At 34.8% G+C, this 19,201-nt stretch overlaps 1 protein-coding gene across 6 annotated transcripts in view; it reads left to right on the forward strand.

Moving 5' to 3' along the window:
• ATRX (ATRX chromatin remodeler) overlaps positions 1-19,201 on the forward strand; it is a 308,545-nt gene that overhangs the window by 178,016 nt on the left and 111,328 nt on the right. For all 6 annotated transcript variants that reach the window (XM_057719184.1, XM_057719187.1, XM_057719185.1 and 3 more), the window contains 6 exons: positions 7,133-7,274; positions 8,207-8,316; positions 9,390-9,536; positions 9,689-9,866; positions 16,107-16,244; positions 17,519-17,694. In XM_057719184.1, the coding sequence (XP_057575167.1) occupies positions 7,133-7,274; positions 8,207-8,316; positions 9,390-9,536; positions 9,689-9,866; positions 16,107-16,244; positions 17,519-17,694 (891 nt within the window). The remainder of the gene's footprint in view (positions 1-7,132; positions 7,275-8,206; positions 8,317-9,389; positions 9,537-9,688; positions 9,867-16,106; positions 16,245-17,518; positions 17,695-19,201) is intronic.

A 19,201-nucleotide genomic window follows, 5' to 3' on the forward strand; every position in this document is an offset into this window, starting at 1 on the left:
TTTAGTAGGCACTGTCTTTGGTTTTGTTTTTTTGGTTTTGAGTTTTTATTGGTTTTCTTTTTAATTACCTGATTTCGTTCCGGGTTTTTTTTTTTTTTTATCTGGTTGTTCTAGTGCTTCACGTTTTATTTGGTTCTGTTTTTGTTTCTTGTGTGTGTGTATGTGTTTCCCTGTTTCAGTATTTGTTTGGTTTTTTACCATTCGTGTGGGGCTTGGTTAGTCTTCTTTAATCCCCTTTATTGCCATGACGAGTGACCTGCAGAGTCTTGATTCCTCAACAAGAAGTTGGACCTGAGGCACTAAGTTCGGAGCATCAAGTCCAAGGCGTTGGACCACTATAGAGTTCCTGGCTACAGGGAAGATTAATTGCTGCAAGCTATCAAGGAGGCCTCTATCAGAGTCCAAGACCTGGTTCCACCCAACTGCCTGCAGCTCCCAGTGCTGGATGCCTCACACAAAACAACAAACAAAACAGTAACACAAACCCACCCATAAGCACACAGACTACCTAGAGTCATACTAAGCTCACAGACAACCCAAAACACACCAACTGATGTAGCCCTGTTCATTAAAGGGAAAAGTCTCAGCTCCACCCACCAGAACACAGGCACCAGTCCCACCCATCAGGAAGCCTACTCAAGACACTGGACGAGCCCCACCACAGAGGGCAGAGAACAGAAACAAGAGGAATTACTACTAGGCAGCATAGGGAAAGGAGACAGCAAATAGTATAAATTAGACAAAATGAGAAAATGAACTCCTTGCGGGCAAAGGAGCAAGATAAAAACCCTCAACACTGAATAAACAAAGAGGAAATAGGCAAATTGCTTGGAAAAGAATTCAGAGGAGTGAAAGTAAAGATGATCCAAAAATCTTGAAAACAAAATAGAGAAAATACAAGAAACATTTAATAAGGACCTAGAAGAACTAAAGAGCAAACAAACAGTAATGAAGAACACAATAACTGAAATTAAAAATACTCGGGGTAGAATCGGTAGCAGAATGACTGAGGCAGAAGAATGAGTGAGTGAGCTGATAGAATGATGGAAATAACTGCCACAGAGCACAATAAAGAAAAAAGAATGAAAAGAATTGAGGACAGTCTCAGATACCACAGGGACAACATTAAGTGCAACAATATTGGAATCATAGGCTTCCCAGAAGAAGAAAAAAAGAAAAGGTCTGAGAAAATATTTGAAGAGATTATAGTGGAAAAGTTCCCCAACATGGGAAAGGAAATAGTCAGTTACATCCAAGAAGCACAGTCCTATACAGAATAAACCCAGGGAGAAACACGCCAAGACACATTAATCAAAATAAGAAAAATTAAACACAAAGAAAAAAAATGTTAAAAGCAACAAGAGAAAAGCAACGAGTAACGTCCAAGACGTGCTGATAGGTTAACAGCTGATCTTTCTGTGGAAACTGTGCAGGCCAGAGGGGAATGGCAGGATATATTTAAAGTTTTGAAAGGGAAAAACCTACAGTGAAGAATACTCTACCCAGTAAGAATCTAATTCAGATTTGATGAAGAAATCAAAAGCTTTACAGATAAGCAAAAGTTAAGAGAATTCATCACCACCAAACGAGCTTTACAACAATTGCTAAAGGAACTTCTCTAGGCAGGAAACACAAGAGAAGGAAAAGACCTACAAAAAGAAACCCAAAACAATTAAGGAAATGGTAATGAGAACATACATATCAAAAATTACCTTAAATGTAAGTGGATTAAAAGCTCCAACCAAAGGACACAAACTGGCTGGATGGATACAAAAGCAAGACCCTTTTATATGCTGCATAAGAGACCCTCTTCAGACATAGGAAGACATACAGACTGAAAGTGAGGGGATGGAAAAAGATATTCCATGCAAATGGAAGTCAAAAGAAAGCCGAAGTAGCAATACTGATATCAGACAAGTTAGACTTTAAAGTAAAGATTGTTCCAAGAGACAAGGAAGGACAATACATCATGAGCAAGGGATCAATCCAAGAAGAAGATATAAGAATTTTGTGTTTTTTTGAGGTAAAATAAACATGTGTAGCTTTATTAAGTTCTGCAAAATTTACAGATAAGCTGATGAATTTGTTCATTCAAGTAACATTTAATATCAACTTTGTAACCTTACTGAGCTAATTTTTTAAGAACTTTTATTGAGATACAATTGACATACAATAAACTACATATATTTAAAGCATACAATTTGACATTTTTTGAAGATATAAGAATTTTAAATATCTTAGCACTGAACATAGGACCACCTCAATACATAAGGCAAATGCTGAAGCCATAAAAGGGGAAATCAACATTAACTCAATAATAGTAGAAGACTTTAACACCTCGCTTACACCAATGGATACAGAAAATAAAGAAGGAAACAAACTTTAAATGACACAGTATTCCAGATGGACTTAAATGATGTTTATAGGACATTCCATCCAAAAACTACAGAATACACTTTCTTCTCAAGTGCATATGGAACATTCTCCAGGATAGATCGCATCTTGGATCACAAATCAATCTTCTGTAAATTTAAGAAAATTGAAATCGTATCCAGTGTTTTTCCGATCACAATACCATTAGACTAAATATCAATTATAGAGGATAAAACTGTGAAAAATAAAAACACATGGAGGCTAAACAATACGCTATTGAACAACCAAGAGATCAGGAAGAAATCAGAGGAAATCAGAAAATACCTAGAAACAGATGACAATGAAAACACGATGACCCGAAACGTATGGGATGCAGCAAAAGCATTTCTAAGAGGGAAGTTTATAACAATACAATTCTACCTCAAGAAAGAAGAAAAATCTCAAATAAACAAATCAACCTTACTCCTAAAGCAATTAGAGATAGAAGAACAAAAAAACCCCAAAGTAAGCAGAAGCAAAGAAATCATACACATAAGATCAGAAATAAACAAAAAAGAAACAATAGCAAAGATGAATAAAACTAAAAGCTGTTTCTTCAAGATGATAAATAAAATTGATAAGCCATTAGCCAGACTCATCAGGAAAAGAAGGCGGAGACGCAAATCAATAGAATCAGAAATCAAAAAGAAGTAACAACTGACACTGTAGAGATACAAAGGATCGTGAGAGACTACTGCAGGCAACTATATGCCAATAAATGGACAACCTGGAAGAAATGGTCAAAGTCTTAGATAAGTACACCCTTCCTAGACTGAACCAGGAAGAAATAGAAAATATGAACAAACCAGTCACAAACACTGAAATTGAAACTGTGATGAAAAATCTTACAACAAACAAATGCCCAGGGCCAGATGGCTTCACAGGCGAATTCTATCAAACATTTAGAGAAGAGCTAACACCTATCTTTCTTAAACTCTTCCAAAATATACGAGAGGGAGGAATGCTCCCAAACTCATTCAACGAGGCCACCATCTCCCTGATACCAAAACCAGACAAAGACATCATAAAAAACGAAAATTACAGGCCAGTATCACTGATGAATATAGTTGCAGAAACCCTCAAGAAAATACTAGCAAACAGAATCCAACAGCACATTAAAAAGTTCATATATCATGATCAACTGGGGTTTATCCCAGGAATGCAAGGAATCTTCAGTATATGGAAATCAGTCAATGTGTTACATCATATTAACAAATCGAAGGGTAAAAACCATATGATCATCTCAACAGATGCAGGAAAACTTTTGACAGTATTTAACACATATTTATGATAAAAAATTTCCAGAAAGTGGGCACAGAAGGAAATTACCTCGACATAATAAAAGTCATATACTACAAAGCAACAGCCAACATCATTCTCAGTGGTGAAAAAGTGAAGCATTCCCTCTAAGAACAGGAACAAGACAAGGGTGCCCACTCTCACCAATATTATTCAACATAGTTTTGGAAGTTTTAGCCACAACAGTCAGAGAAGAAAAAGAATTTAAGGAATCCAAGTTGGAAAAGAAGTAAAATTGTCGCTCTTTGCAGATGACATGATATTATACATAGAAAATTCTAAAGAAAATTCTAAAGATGCTACCAGAAAACTTCTAGTGCTAATCGATGAATTTAGTAAAATAGCAGGATACAAAATTAATGCACAGAAATCTCTTGCATTCTTATACACTTTCAATGAAAAGTCATAAAGAGAAATTAAGAAAACACTCCCATTTACCATTGCAACGAAAAGAATAAAGTACCTAGGAATTAACCTACCTAAGGAGGCAAAAGACCTGTATACAGAAAAGTATAAGACATTGATGAAAGAAATCAAAGATGATAAAAAACAGATGGAGAGATATATCATGTTCTTGGATTGCAAGAGTCAAGATTGTGAAAATGACTATACTACCCAAAGCAATCTACAGATTCAGTGCAGTCACTATCAAATTACAGTGACATTTTTCAGAAAACTAGAACAAGAAATTTTATGATTTGTATGGAAATGCAAAAGACCCCGAATAGCCAAAGCAGTCTTGAGAAGGAAAAATGAAGCGGGAGGAATCAGGCTCCCTGACTTCACACTATACTAGAAGGCTACAGTGATCAAGACAGCATGGTACTGGGAGAAGAACAGAAATATATATCAATGGAACATGATAGAGAACCCAGAGATAAACCCATGCACACTGGTTGCCTTATCTTTGACAAAGGAGGCAAGAATATACAATGGAAGAAAGACAGCCTCTTCAATAAGTGGTGCTGGGAAAATTGGACAGCTACATGTAAAGGAATGAAATTAGAACACTTCCTAATACCATGCACAAAAATAAACTCAGCATAGATTAAAGATCTAACTCTAAGGCCAGACACTATAAAACTCTTAGAGGAAAACATAGGTAAAACACTCTATGACATAAATGACAGCAAGATCCTTTTTGACCCACCTCCTAGAATAATGGAAATAAAAACAAAAATAAACAAATGGGACCTAATGAAACTTAAAAGCTCTTGCACAGTGAAAGAAACCATAAACAAGACAAAAAGCAACCCTCAGAATGGGAGAAAATATTTCCCAATGAAGCAACGGACAAAGGATTAGTCTCCAAAATATACAGGCAGCTCATGCAGCTCAATATACAAAAAACAAACAACCCAGTCAAAGAATAGGCAGAAGACCTAAATATACATTTCTCCAAAGAAGACATACAGATAACCACCAAACACATGACAAGATGCTCAACATCACTAATCATTAGAGAAATGCAAGTCAAAGCCACAATGAGGTATCACCTCACACCAGTCAGAATGGCCATTATCAAAAAATCTACAAACAATAAATGCTGAAGAGGGTGTGGAGAAAAGGGAACCTTGCTGCACTGTTGGTCTGAATGTAAATTAATATAGCCAGTATGGAGAACAGCGTGTAGGTTTCTTAAAAGACTAAAATAGAACTGCTATATGACCCAGCTGTCCCACTACTGGGCGTATGCACTGAGATAACCATAATTCAATAAGTACATGTACCGCAATATTCATTGCAGCACTGCTTACAGTAGCCAGGACATGGAAGCAACATAAATGCCCATCAATAGATGAATGTATAAAGAAGATGTCATACATATATACAATGAAATATTACTCAGCCATAAAATGAAATGAAATTTAGTTATTTTTATTGAGGTAGATGGACCTAGAGTCTGTCATACAGAGTGAAGTAAGTCGGAAAGAGAAAAACAAATACCATATGCTAACGCTTATATGAGGGTGAGTAAAAAATTATCTGCATTCTGACTGTAGAATTTATTTTAATTAACTTTTAGAAAAGACAAATACATCATTTCTCGACATAATCTTATTTCTTTTCAATACTCTTTGTACATCTGTCAACAAGCTTTCATATTCCCACATTAAGAAATGTTTTTGGCTGAGCTGTGAGCCACGAGTGAACCACTGTCTTCACTTCTCCATCAGAAGTGAATTTTTGTCCTCATTCGGCTGCTTTCAGGGGACCAAACAGGTGAAATGCCAATGGAGCAAGGTCAAGATTATAGGGAGGATGCTTTAATACCTCAAAACGAAGGTTTTTCAGAGTGTCGGCAGTGTGAGCTGAAGTGTGTGGATGTGCACACCCTCATGCCACAAAAAATATATTACTGAACGCTGCTCTTCTTTCATGCAGATTATAAGTGGGGCATCCATTTTTGCTTGCACCACAGTTACAAATGAACTGATGTAAAATGTTCACACCTGCACAGCAGTGACTGGGGAGACAGTAGGCTTTAATGGAAAGCACTGATAAGACAGTGTGGCCAAGAGGAGTTTTAATATAACCAGAGTGCAGATAATTTTTGACTCAGCCTCGTATATGCAATCTTAAAAAACAAAAGAAAATGGTAATGATGAACTTAGGGACAGGACAAGAATAAAGACACTGACATAGAGAATGGTCTTGAGGACACAGGGTGCAAAGGGCAACTGGGAAGAAGTGAGAGAGTAGCATAAACATACATACACTATGAAATGTAAAATAGATAGCTAGTGGGAAGCAACTGCATAACACAGGGAGATCAACTTGCTGCTTGGTGATGACCTAGAGAGGTGGGATGGGGGAGGGGAAGGAGGCTTAAGAGGAAGGGGTTGTGGGGACATATGTGTAAATGTAGCCGATTCACTTTGTTGTACAGAGGAAACTGGCGCAACATTGTAAAGCAATTATACTCCAATAAAGATTTGAGGTGGGAAAAAAACATTTATATTTATCTTCCTCTCTGCCTACATTAAATACCAGTCTTGTCCAGTTATTGTGATAACTGTATGTGCCCTTGCACAGTTTTACACGTCCTCTAGAAGAGTAGCACTGTCCCTTTTTGGGAGTCATGTGTCTATTCAGATTTTAATGGTTGTGCCATAAATTAATTTAGAATAGTACTTTTCTCACATCTCTACATATCATGTGTTGAGATGTTCAAGGTGAGAATCAATGAGCTAGATTAGCGACATTACCACAGTGATTCAAAATCTTGTGGAGGTTTTTGATTTTGGAAAACATATAAAGCTGTGATCTGTCCTCATCTTAAGGAACCAAAATAATGTATGCATGGTATGAAAGTAGATGTGTCTGTATTTTGGGAAGTTTCCCGTAGTAAGACTTATACTCCACCAGTGCTTGAGAGATTTCTTTCAGCTTTAACTGTCTATAATTCTCTTTCTTTTAGGTGATAGAAATTGAAGATGCTTCACCCACTAAGTGTCCAATAACAACCAAGTTGGTTTTAGATGAAGATGAAGAAACAAAAGAACCTTTAGTGCAGGTTCATAGAAATATGGTTATCAAATTGAAACCCCATCAAGTAGATGGTAAGAAACTATTAGATGATTAAAGTATTTTTAGTTAAATTCTGTCAATATTTTGTGTCCTTTGTGTGCCTCACATTCTGCTAAGTAATGAAGTTACTTTTACTGTCACCAGCAAAGCAAACATGATCCCTGCCTTTATGGAGTGCATAAGCAGATGAAGAAGAACAGAAGTTAACAGTTGCAAAGAATATGAGTGTTATGAAAGGGGAAGTGTGTACCACTCACAGATAGGTATATATAGCAAGTGGATTTTATCTAAGCTGCAGTGGCTGGCTAAGGGCAGCTTTGGGGTAGGGAGAGGTACAGTTAGCTAAAAGCCTTCTTCAGGAAATGCCTTTTCAAGTATGTTTGTTAATAATATTCCTACATTGGTTTTGGAAAGATACCAAATTATCCCTATCCTCTGCTTTGTCAGAATGGAATTAGTAAGTCAGTTTTGAGTGTGTATATGAATGAATTCACAAGGGAAATTCTGTAGTTCCTACTCCTTAGGTAGCAAGCCCCTTTCTTGTTCAGTTTTTAATGTTGAATAAAGGGAGAAATGATGAACTATCTCCTGGATTTTTTTTCCTGCTTGACTCAATAAACCTGAAAGTATATTTGATAGTTATCTATTCTCTCTTTGGATAAAATTTCTATTTTAGATTATTCATATGTCTCTTTGGACCATACCAGTGAATGGAAAAGGTCTGCTGTGATACCTTGGATGAGTGAAAGTTAACCTGTTGTGTGCTTGTGTTCACATTTTTTCTAGTTAACTTTAGTAAGATGTGGGGTGTAAAACAAATCTCATTTACATTTAAGAGATTTTTAACTCTCTTTTTAATAAACTCTGTTTCTTATAAGTTTTGGTTATGTTTTTGATGTGTTTATGATGGAAGATTTTTTAACTTGGGTCTTTAAATTGATCTTAATGAAGCTATCATTTTTAGGTGTTCAGTTTATGTGGGATTGCTGCTGTGAGTCTGTTAAAAAAACGAAGAAATCTCCAGGTTCAGGATGCATTCTTGCCCACTGTATGGGCCTTGGTAAGACTTTACAGGTAAGAACATGAAGGTATTTTGTTCTTGTGCATTCATTAATTCAAGAATATATATTGCATTCTCTTATGTTCCAGGCACAGTTGTAGGGGCTGGAGATAAAGCAGTGAACAAGAATAACAAGATTTCTCCCTCAAGAAGCTTATATTCTGGTGGGGAAGAGAGATTTTAATCAAATAAAATAAGAAATAATATACTTTTAGATAATAAATGTTAAGGAAGAATACAGAGGGAAAGCATCTTTTAGGAAGTGATTTTTGAACAGCGATCCTAATGAAGTGAAGAAATAGGGTCATAGGCATAGCCAGTAAAACTGCAAAGATTTTGAGGTGGAAATGAAGTTCCTTTACAACCGTTTTGTTTTTTTTCTGGCCGTGCTGCGTGGCTTGCGGTATCTTAGTTCCCCAACCGGGGATTGAACCTGTGCCCTCGGCAGTGAAAGCTCAGCGTCCTAACCAACGGACCGCCAGGGAATTCCGGACTTTTTAACAGTCTGTGATCCTATAGTAATGAGAACATAATATATTTTTCACTATTAAAATACTACATTTCTGAATGCAAGAAGTTGCAGGAAGAGTGCAGGACTTGACTTGTAGCAGAGATGTGGAATTAGTGAATGTGTGTGTGTGTGTGTGTGTATAAACTTTGAAGCCATAAGACAATTACTACAGATTCAGTGAGTCAGAACACTTTACATGGAAAAATAATCTATGACATAATTCTCTTCTGAATGGGAAGTGGTACTTTCTGAATATTGCAGGGGTGTTCTCTGGTGACTAGGGACTTAGTAGCTGTTTTGGTGTGGTTACTTTTTATATTCATATTATTATTATCAATCATAGAATCATGGAGGTTTAGAATTGGAAGCACCTTATATATCATTTAGTTGAAGTCCCTCCTTGTAATGTTATATCTCTTTCCCTGTTTGTGACCTTTGGTTGTTTTATTGTTTAAACCAAAAAAAACACCAAAAACAAAAAACCAACAAAACAACCCAACTATTGTAAGTTTGCTCAATTTATTAACTTCTTTGCAGATATTTAAATGAAGGTGGCAACAATTTGTTTTCTTGTAGGTGGTGAGTTTTCTTCATACAGTTCTTTTGTGTGACAAATTGGATTTCAGCACAGCTTTAGTGGTTTGTCCTCTTAATACTGCTTTGAATTGGATGAATGAATTTGAGAAGTGGCAAGAGGGATTAAAAGATGATGAGAAGCTTGAGGTATCATATTTAATTGTTTTCTGTTATCAAAAATAACTGCATGAAATTCATGTAGTAAAATAAGATTTTTAAATATCAGTGATGCATATTTCAATGGAGGTATTTAGTACTCATACATTCCTACCTTAAAAATATTTATTTTCCCACAAAAGGTCTCTGAATTGGCAACTGTGAAACGTCCGCAGGAGAGAAGCTACATGCTGCAGAGGTGGCAAGAAGATGGTGGTGTTATGATCATAGGCTATGAGATGTACAGAAATCTTGCTCAAGGAAGGAATGTGAAGAGTAGGAAACTTAAAGAAATATTTAACAAAGCTTTGGTTGATCCAGGTAAGATATTAACAGGCAGTGAGATAAAGAAGCAAGTTGAATGAAAAAATGTGCTTATGTTTAACAAATATTAATTGACCAGCTACTGAGTAGCTGGTTTTTGTTTAATTTATCATTCAGGTTTTTGCCTTCTGTTTGTTTCTTAGTATAATTTCATTAAGATGAAGTCAACCTTAATATTGCCAGATGTTCAGAATTTACTTGCTGCGTCTGTAAGTGTTTGAGGTTTTCAGGGGAGATCTTGTAAACAATTAAAAATGCACCAGGTCCCTGTGTCACAATCACAGATTCTTCTGATTGTCTGAATATTAGATGATTACAAGAGCTCTCTCCATACTCTGAAAATAGTTCTTTATGTTTCTTTCCCAACTTTATGTCATTAAAATAATTGCTGCATTTTTCCATCTTTTAAATAGTCATCACTATGGAAGGTTAAAATTTGCAGTGCTGTCTATCCTTATGACAGTAATCCTCATGATGCAGGATCCAAATATTTGATCCTTATTTGCAGCTTGGAAAATCAGCAAGTTGTACGATCTGCAGAACTGATTAATATTTAGTTGTTTGTATTCTATATTTTTTCCTTTTCAAACTTTACCTTGCTGTGTAATTACTTTAAGACACTGTTGAGGCTTTAGATGTTTGTTGAGAAAGTCCAATTTTTCACTGCCAAAATAATAATATTATTTAGAATACTTGGCTTTGCTCCTTTTAAATTTTACTTTTAATTTTTAATTTATTTTTTCAGCTTTATTGAGGTTTAAGTAAAATTGTAACATAGTTAAAGTGTACAATGTGATGATTCGATGTATGTATACACTGTGAAAGGATAACCCCTTCTGAGTTACACATTCATTGCCTCACATAGTTTTTCTTTTTTGGTCAGAGCATTTATGCTCTATTCATTTAGCAGATTTCAGTTATACAATACATTGTTATTGGTCACCATGTTATTACCATGTTATTTATACATTAGATCCTCTGATCTTATTCATCTTATAACTGAGAGTTTGTACCCTTTTGCCTCCTTTTAACATGTACCAAACTAACCCATTGTAAATGTTATGGCCTGATAATAAGTTTATCATTTGCTCATGATTAAAATAGTCGTCTAAAAGTCCTGCAGTTTTGTTGTCAGAGAGCTATGAGCTGGTGAATAGTATTGCAGCATTTTTTTCAGAAGGTTTCCTTGGAACAGTTTAAACAAGTTTCAGATGCTTAATGTGTGGTGATCATGAAGAAATAAGTTAAAAAGAAATAAAAGTTCATAACATGAAGACTAATGTTTGTTATTTCCATGTAAGTCATTTAAGGACATTTAAAAAAGCTTATTTTGGAATTTTTTTTTTTTTGTTTTACAGAAAACTTGAAATGATAGTAAAGAAAGTTCCCATTTACCCTGCACGCAAATCCCCCACTGTTCATCTTACATTGCCATGGTAGATTTGTCAAAACTAAGAAATTGATATATTATTAACTAAACTCCAAACTATATTTCGCATTTTACCAGTTTAATATTACTCTTCACTTTCTGTTCCAGGATCCCATCCAGGGTACCACATTGCATTTAATTGTCACTTCTCCAGTCTCCTCTGGTCTATGACAGTTTCTTAGTCTTTCTTTTATTTTCTATTATCTTGTCAGTCTTGAGGAGTACTGTTAAAATGTCCTGTAGGATGTTCACTAGTATCTGTTGTTTTTCTTGTGATTAGACTAGGGTTATAGATTTTTGAAATAATATATTAGAGGTGTAGTTTCCTTCTCCTCACATTATATCAAGGATAAATTAGATTTGCATGACATCACTAGTGATGTTAACTTTCATCACTTGGTTAAGGTAGTGTTTGCCAGGTTTCTCTACTCTAGAGTTACTATTTTTACCTGTCTGTTCTTTGACAGCCAGTCACTAAGTCTAGCCCATCCAAGTGAGGGGAGGGCAGAAATTAACCTCCATCTCTTGTAGTGGGCAGTATCTACACTTAAATTTGGAATTTTTCTTTGAGAAAGATTTGTCCCTTCTTACCCATTTATTTAATCAGTCATTGATTTATATCAGGATAGACTAATCATTTATTATTATTTTGTGTTAGAACTAACACTGTATTATTTATTTTGTTGTTCAAATTATTCCAATTTGGCCATTGGGAGCTCTTTCAGATTGGTTCCTATATCCCTTCGATGTGTCATCCTTTTGATTTTTTTGAGCACTTCATTACTTTCTGGTACTATAAGATGCTCTAGGATCATGTTACATTTTCCTTGCCCCAGAGTCTACCATTTCAACAAGGAGCCATGCATGGTTCCTTTCACTGAAAAATGGTGTTTACAAACCAAGATGTAGGTACTGGGTGTGTTTGCTGCTACTGGAGTGTCATTACTTCTAGTTTCACTCAGCAGAGAGAACTAGGTGATACGTCTACAAATCCAGGTATATACACAAATCTGTGTATGTGTGTTTATAAACATAAACTTGATATCATAATGATGTATTTGACTCTAATTCAGTATCATAGGGTTCATTTTAGTCTTTTTTATTATTCTGTTACTTGTCTTTTCAACAGTGAGAATCTTGGGTTCAACCATCCACCATCCATTTACTTCTTTGTTCAGCCTCATCATATATGTAAAATAGTTTCAGAATTATTAACCTGTACCCCCGTGAGAAACAAATTTACCAACTAGAATACAGTGCTTACATATGATTGCTTTTGTCTGTAGCTTTGTAATTTCCAAACATCATTTTCTAAAGTTACTTAGGTCAGTTCCTTCATTTTATTTGCATACGTTAAAGTTTATATTTTTGTAATGTAGAGTTTAATTTTTTTTTAAATTGAGGTATACTCCATTTACAACATTGTATTAGTTTCAGGTGTACAGCACAGTAATCTAGTACTTTTATAAAATATACTCTATTAAAAATTATTACACAGTAATGGCTATAATTCCATGTGCTATAATTCCCAATATATCCTTGTTGCTTATTTGTTTTATACATAGTGGTTTGTATCTTTCAGTCTCCTATCCCTGTCTTGCCCGTCCCCCTTCTCTCTCCCTACTGGTAACCACTAGTTTGTTTTCCATATCTGTGTTATTTTCTGTTTTGCTATATTCATTTGTTTGTTTTATTTTTTAGATTCTACATATAAGTGTTATCATACAGTATTTGCCTTTCTGTGTTTGACTTATTTCACTGAACATAATATTCTCTAGATCCATTCATGTTGCTTCAAATGGCAGAATTTCATTCTTTTTTATAGCTGACTAATACTCCTCTATGTGTGTGTGTTTCTGTGTGTGTGTGTGTGTGTGTGTGTGTGTCTGTGTGACATCCTCTTTATGCTTTCATCTCTTGACAGTTGATTTGCTTCTATATGTTGGCTATTGTAATTAGTGCTGCTATAAACATTGGGGTATGTGTATCTTTGCAAATCACTGTTTTCAGTTTTTCCAGTTATATACCCAAGAGTGGAATTGCTGGATCATATGGTAATTCTGTTTTTAGTTTTTAGAGGAGCCTCCCTACTGTTTTCCATAGTGGCTCTAACAATTTATGTCCTCACCAGCAGTGCACAAGGCTTCCCTTCTCTCCACATCCTCACCAACACTTATCTCTTTTTTTTTCTTAGTCATAGCCATTCTAATAGGTGTGAGGTGGTATTTCATTGTGGTTTTAATTTGCATTTTCCTGATGATTAGTGATGTTGAGGGGTTTTTTATGTACCTGTTGGCCATTTGTATGTTTTCTGTGGAAAAATGTCTATTCAGATCCTGGGCCCATTTTAAAATTATATATATTTTTTTCAAACATGTATTTTATATGGCAATGTTTGGGTGTTCTCAAGGCCACCTTCAGGTTCAGTAATTCACTAGGACTCACAGAACTCAGAAAAGCTTTTATACTCATGGTTATGGTTTATTACAGTGAAAGGATACAAATTAAAATCAGCAACAGGAAAAGGCACATAGGGCAGGGCCCAGGAGAGTTCCATGTCCAGTCTGTTAGTGGAATTGTGCAGACAGCACTTATTTCTCCCAGAAGTGATGTGTGACAGTATAGATGGGGTATTGCCAACCAGGGACACTCATCTGAGCCTTCGTGTCTAGAGTTTGTGCTTGGTCACATAGACGTGGGTGACCACCCATGTGGGTTATCTTAGTCTCTAGCCCCTCCAGAAGTTGAGAAGATGCCACAAAGCTCTCCCTTCACCCCCCATCACATTAGCATAGACTATCTGATGTGTCCCAAGCCATCCAGGTAAAGAAAGAAATTTTTATCAGGTAGGACATTCCAGGAGTTTAGAGGTTACATCCCTAGAGCTGGAGGCAAAGGCTAAACTTTTCTTTGGGCCGGATTAATCCTTTACCTCACTATATATATATGTATACATAGATAAAAATCACCCTGTTTGAGGTGGTTGTTTAAATACAAATGGGATCATAATATAGATATTGAAACTCTCTTTAATAACATAAATGACATATTTGGCATATCTTTCAAGGTTAGTACATGGAAATCGACTTCATTAATTTTAGTTCTGCGCCATTCCATTATAGCATAGTTTTATTAACCCCCTTTGACCAAGCTTTTAAGTTGTTTCCAATTTTCCACTGTAACAAACAGTGCTTCAGAGAATATTTTATGTGTCTTGGGGTACTTGTGGAAGTATATCTTTAGGATAAATTCCCAGAAATTGAAATGTGGGTCAAGGGTGCACATATTTTACATTTTAATAGATACTGTAAAATTGTCTTCCAAAATGTTTGATACTAATTTAGACTTCCACGAAGAGTATATGAGAGTACCTGCTTCACCACACCCTCATGAGCACTGAATGGTGGTACAAATCATTTAAATGACTTGTGTAAAAGGTAATTTTTCTCTTTAGAAAACTTTTTAGGATTCAAAGTAAAAAATATGTGGTCTTTTCATACAACGTAAGACATATTTTTGTTTTTAGAAAGTTGATTAGTAATTTAAAAATATGTCTTACTATTCCTGTAGCCCCATCTGAATAATAAATAACATTGTGTTATTTGATCAATCATACTGAAGCAGTTACTTTTAAAATCATGTAGAAGATGCATTTTCTGTAATGCCTAACATAAAGGGGATAAGTTGACAATTGCTGTTGTTTAAATCAGTATTTAAGTAATTTGTGTATATGTTAAGCAGCAAGGAAATTGTGTTTATAGGATACTTTAGCAAAGGATACATATGGTTATTTTCTTTTTTTAAATTTATTTTTAAATTTATTTTTTATTGGCTGTGTTGGGTCTTTGTTGCTGTGCATGGGCTTTCTCTAGTTGTGGTGAGTGGGGGCTACTCTTTGTTGTGGCACGCAGGCTTCTCATTGCAGTGGCATCTCTTGTTGCAGAGCACAGGCTCTAGGCTCGTGGGCTTCAGTAGTTGTGGTACGCAGGCTCGATAGTTGTGGCTCATGGGCTGTAGAGCACAGGCTCAGTAGTTTTGGCTCACGGGCTTAATTGCTCCACGGCGTGTGGGATGTTCCTAGACCGGGGCTTGAACCCATGTACCCAGCATTGGCAGGTGGCTTCTTAACCACTGTGTGACCAGGGAAGTCCCTATATGGTTACTTTTCATAAAATAATCATATGTATTTCTTTTGAAAGAGTCACTCTCAGCTATGAGATCTTTTATAGCTTGGAAAGTGTTTTTCTCTCAACCCCCATACCCATGTAACAATCAGTTTAGCTGTCCTTTATCAGTTAAATTTTTCCCCAGCAATGAGTATTAGTTATTAGGAATAAGTCAAATGGGGAACAGTACTTAGCTTATTTCTTAAAATGTCACTTTTGAAATTTGTCTTTTCATGTATATATAAATTTTGCTCTTAGTCTTAGGTGATAGTTTTAACTTGATACATTAGTGCTGAAATGTATCTTTCAATACTGTTTTTCATTTATAAAAGATAGTTTTTTTCAAATACCCCAAATCTCTTGGGATCTTTTCATTTGTGTGATTATTTCTATTCTTGCCTATTTTTGTACTCTAATTCAGAGGACCTTAATTACCATCCATAGTAGTACTTTAATATTCTAATAAAAACTAATAATAGTGAGTGCCACATTAACCAAATACAGCAGCAGATAAAATATAACTATTCTTACCAGGATGTTGTTTTATCTTTCCACAAGAGCAGCACTGCAAAACGAATAACTTTACTTAAATGGATTATATTTTTAGTTTTATTATGTATTAATTAAATGTTGTTTTTCTAGGCCCTGACTTTGTTGTTTGTGATGAAGGCCATATTCTGAAAAATGAAGCATCTGCTGTTTCAAAAGCTATGAATTCTATACGATCAAGGAGGAGGATTATTTTAACTGGCACACCACTTCAAAATAATCTAATTGAGTGTGAGTCAATATCTGTAGTTATGCTATAGAGTATTGGCATTGCCTCAGATATATTTTTGCCACTTTGCCATCTGCCTCTCTTTAGTTTATTCTAGTATCGTCTCTGACCATGATCTGCATAGGTCCATTCTTAGTCTACTGTGAAAGTATACCATTCATTTCAAGTGGAATGCTTTATAAATAAAGATGGTAAACCACAGTCAAGAGGTATACCATTATGAGTGTTCAAATACAAATATAGAATTTAAAATATATAGTGTCAGAAGTCTTAATGATTGCTTAAAAAATACAAGTGCATTTGTGACTATTCAGGAGATATTGTAACAAAATATGTCCAGTTTTGCAGGAGGTACTGATAGGAAATTGAAAAGAAATGCTAAGCATGAAAGTTTTAGGAAGATGGAGATTGGAGGAGAGCTGTGTTGAATTGATGTCAGGATAGAGTTTGCTGAGGCTGAGGTTAGTTGATGTGAATCCAGGTAAGTGACTTGTGAATTTCCCTCATTTTCCTGTGTATGTGGTGACACTAAAGAGGGAACATGAGTTACTCAGCAAATAACAAATTGAAATTTCCCATCGTAATCCTTTCTAATAGCTTTTTGTTATTTTTGTTATTTCCATTCTTTTAGTGTATTTATAGTTATTGTTTTCTATTTTATTATTTGTAATACTGGTTATTGTTTCACTTTATCCTTGTTTATATTTATCTATAATATGTATCTATATTTTATCTTTATTTTTGTCTGTTCCAGTTTTCCCCTTCTCTGTTGCCCCATTTATAGACTGTTGCCCTTTTTCACATTGTGGTCCTATATAGTATAGGGCAGCTAATAACTCTGTTAAGGATTTCTGGAACTAAATCAGTTAATACAAAACTTGATATAGTAGCTTATTACCTGATTTTATTATTTTGATTCAGTATCTTAGTTTTTTTTTCACAAGATACACTTGCTGACCATAAAAGCATGGTTGTTGAGCATTTGTTTTATACTCAATATCTATTATAAAGACTAGTGAGTTTGAATAGGTGTTTTTCTTAAACATTCTAGAACTTTGGGATGTGTTTTATTTGAATTTCTCATCTGGTTTAGGTAATCCAATTCTAGATCAGACTATAACTAATGTTTAGTCTACACTCAGTTTGGTGTTCTTTCTTTGTAGCTTAATTCTGATGCTTCCATGGCATGCCTTTTTGACATGAGAATTTTTCAGAGAATTTTTCTCAGTTCTTTTAGCCATTACTGTTGTTAATGAACTAATATCTTCTTTCTTAGATCATTGCATGGTTAACTTTATCAAAGAAAATTTGCTTGGATCCATTAAGGAGTTCAGGAATCGATTTATAAATCCAATCCAAAATGGTCAGTGTGCAGATTCTACCATGGTAGATGTCAGAGTAATGAAAAAACGTGCTCACATTCTCTATGAAATGTTAGCTGGATGTGTTCAGGTACAAGTACATTCTACAGTAATAAAATATTGTTACTTTGTTATATTATAATCTCAAAATGTTTTCTGAATTCAAACATTAATTATTTTGTGTTTTCTTTCTCCTTTCAGCATATATCAGTAATTTTACAGTTAAATCTCCTTGCACTCTCTTCCAAAGTTTATACAGTATTGAACTTTTTAAAAATTGCATTGAGAAGTTTAGAACAATTGATTAATTCATTTGCTGGGTGCATAGCTTCATATGTTAATATGTTAATGTTTAGATTTTCTCATCCTTAAGATAGGGAGTATGTAAAAGGAACACAGCTGTTATGATTAAGAAATTTCTGTGCTCATATATGTCACAAGAAAACAGGACAAGGAAAATGTTTTTGTATAATGGAAAAACAGATTTCAGTTTTCACTTTATGGCCAGGCTAGTAATTCACAAGAAGAGAAAATTGCCATAAGTGTTGGGCATATAACAGGTATTCAATAAATACTTGATGGCATCAAACTGAATAATAGGTGGAGTTTACTATCCAATTTTACTACCCTAAAAGTCTTTATACAGCATAAGTGGTGACTTTTAGCAATATTATTTCTCCTTTTAAATTTCTAACTCTAAGGAACTCGTATTTCCAAACCAATAATAATAATAGCAGCAAAACAAGCTTGAATAAAACATTAAACATGTACAACAGGAACTGTCATTTGATACTTCTAATAAATTATGTTTATCTTCAATTTAATGGATTTCATAAGGTAAACCTTATGAATACCATAGCATTTTTTTTGAAGTTTATCATCCATCTAGTAAAATGTTGGTAACATAATAATGTTATCTAGGGCTCCATTATGAAGGAATTTATGATGTTTGTTGTTATGAAATTTACATTTATACTACCATGAATAAAGGATTTCCCTACCAAACTTGAAAAATAAAATTAGAAGGACACTTATTTTAGAAAACAAACAAAAAAAAGAAATTTCTGTGCTCACCTAATTCTGTAGAGTAGTATTCCAAACCTCATTTGTTTGAAATGGTTTTAGGAAAGGCAATTATGAATTATGAGAGAAGCCATTTTAATATAATCAAGAAACAGTTTTATTAATTCCAAGTACTTACAGTAACCTTAATGGGCTAATAGTGTTGTTTATATACGGATCTTCAGTAAACCTTTGTTCATGAACAGATAAGTATGTAGAGACTGACCAAGCAGTTGGTCAGTCTGTATTTTCTCTCAGTTGTGTATTTTTCTTAAGACACTAGATATTAATGGTACCACAAAACATGTAACAAATGAGACAGGCTATCCTTTTGACTGAATATACTACCATTGTATAAGGTGAAGTCATCCTGTTTGTTCAGGTTAGCCACAGGTACTAGCGAGTACTCTATTTCTTTATTACTGCTGCTACCTAGGCAGTGTTTTTCTGGTTTAGGTAGTCATTTGTATCTAGCACATTAGTGTTCTTTCTTTCCTGTTCCTATATTAAATGCTTTCAAGAGTGACAATACTTGG

Source organism: Hippopotamus amphibius, chromosome X (assembly GCF_030028045.1).
Source record: "Hippopotamus amphibius kiboko isolate mHipAmp2 chromosome X, mHipAmp2.hap2, whole genome shotgun sequence".
In the NCBI taxonomy this organism is placed as follows: Eukaryota; Metazoa; Chordata; class Mammalia; order Artiodactyla; family Hippopotamidae; genus Hippopotamus; species Hippopotamus amphibius.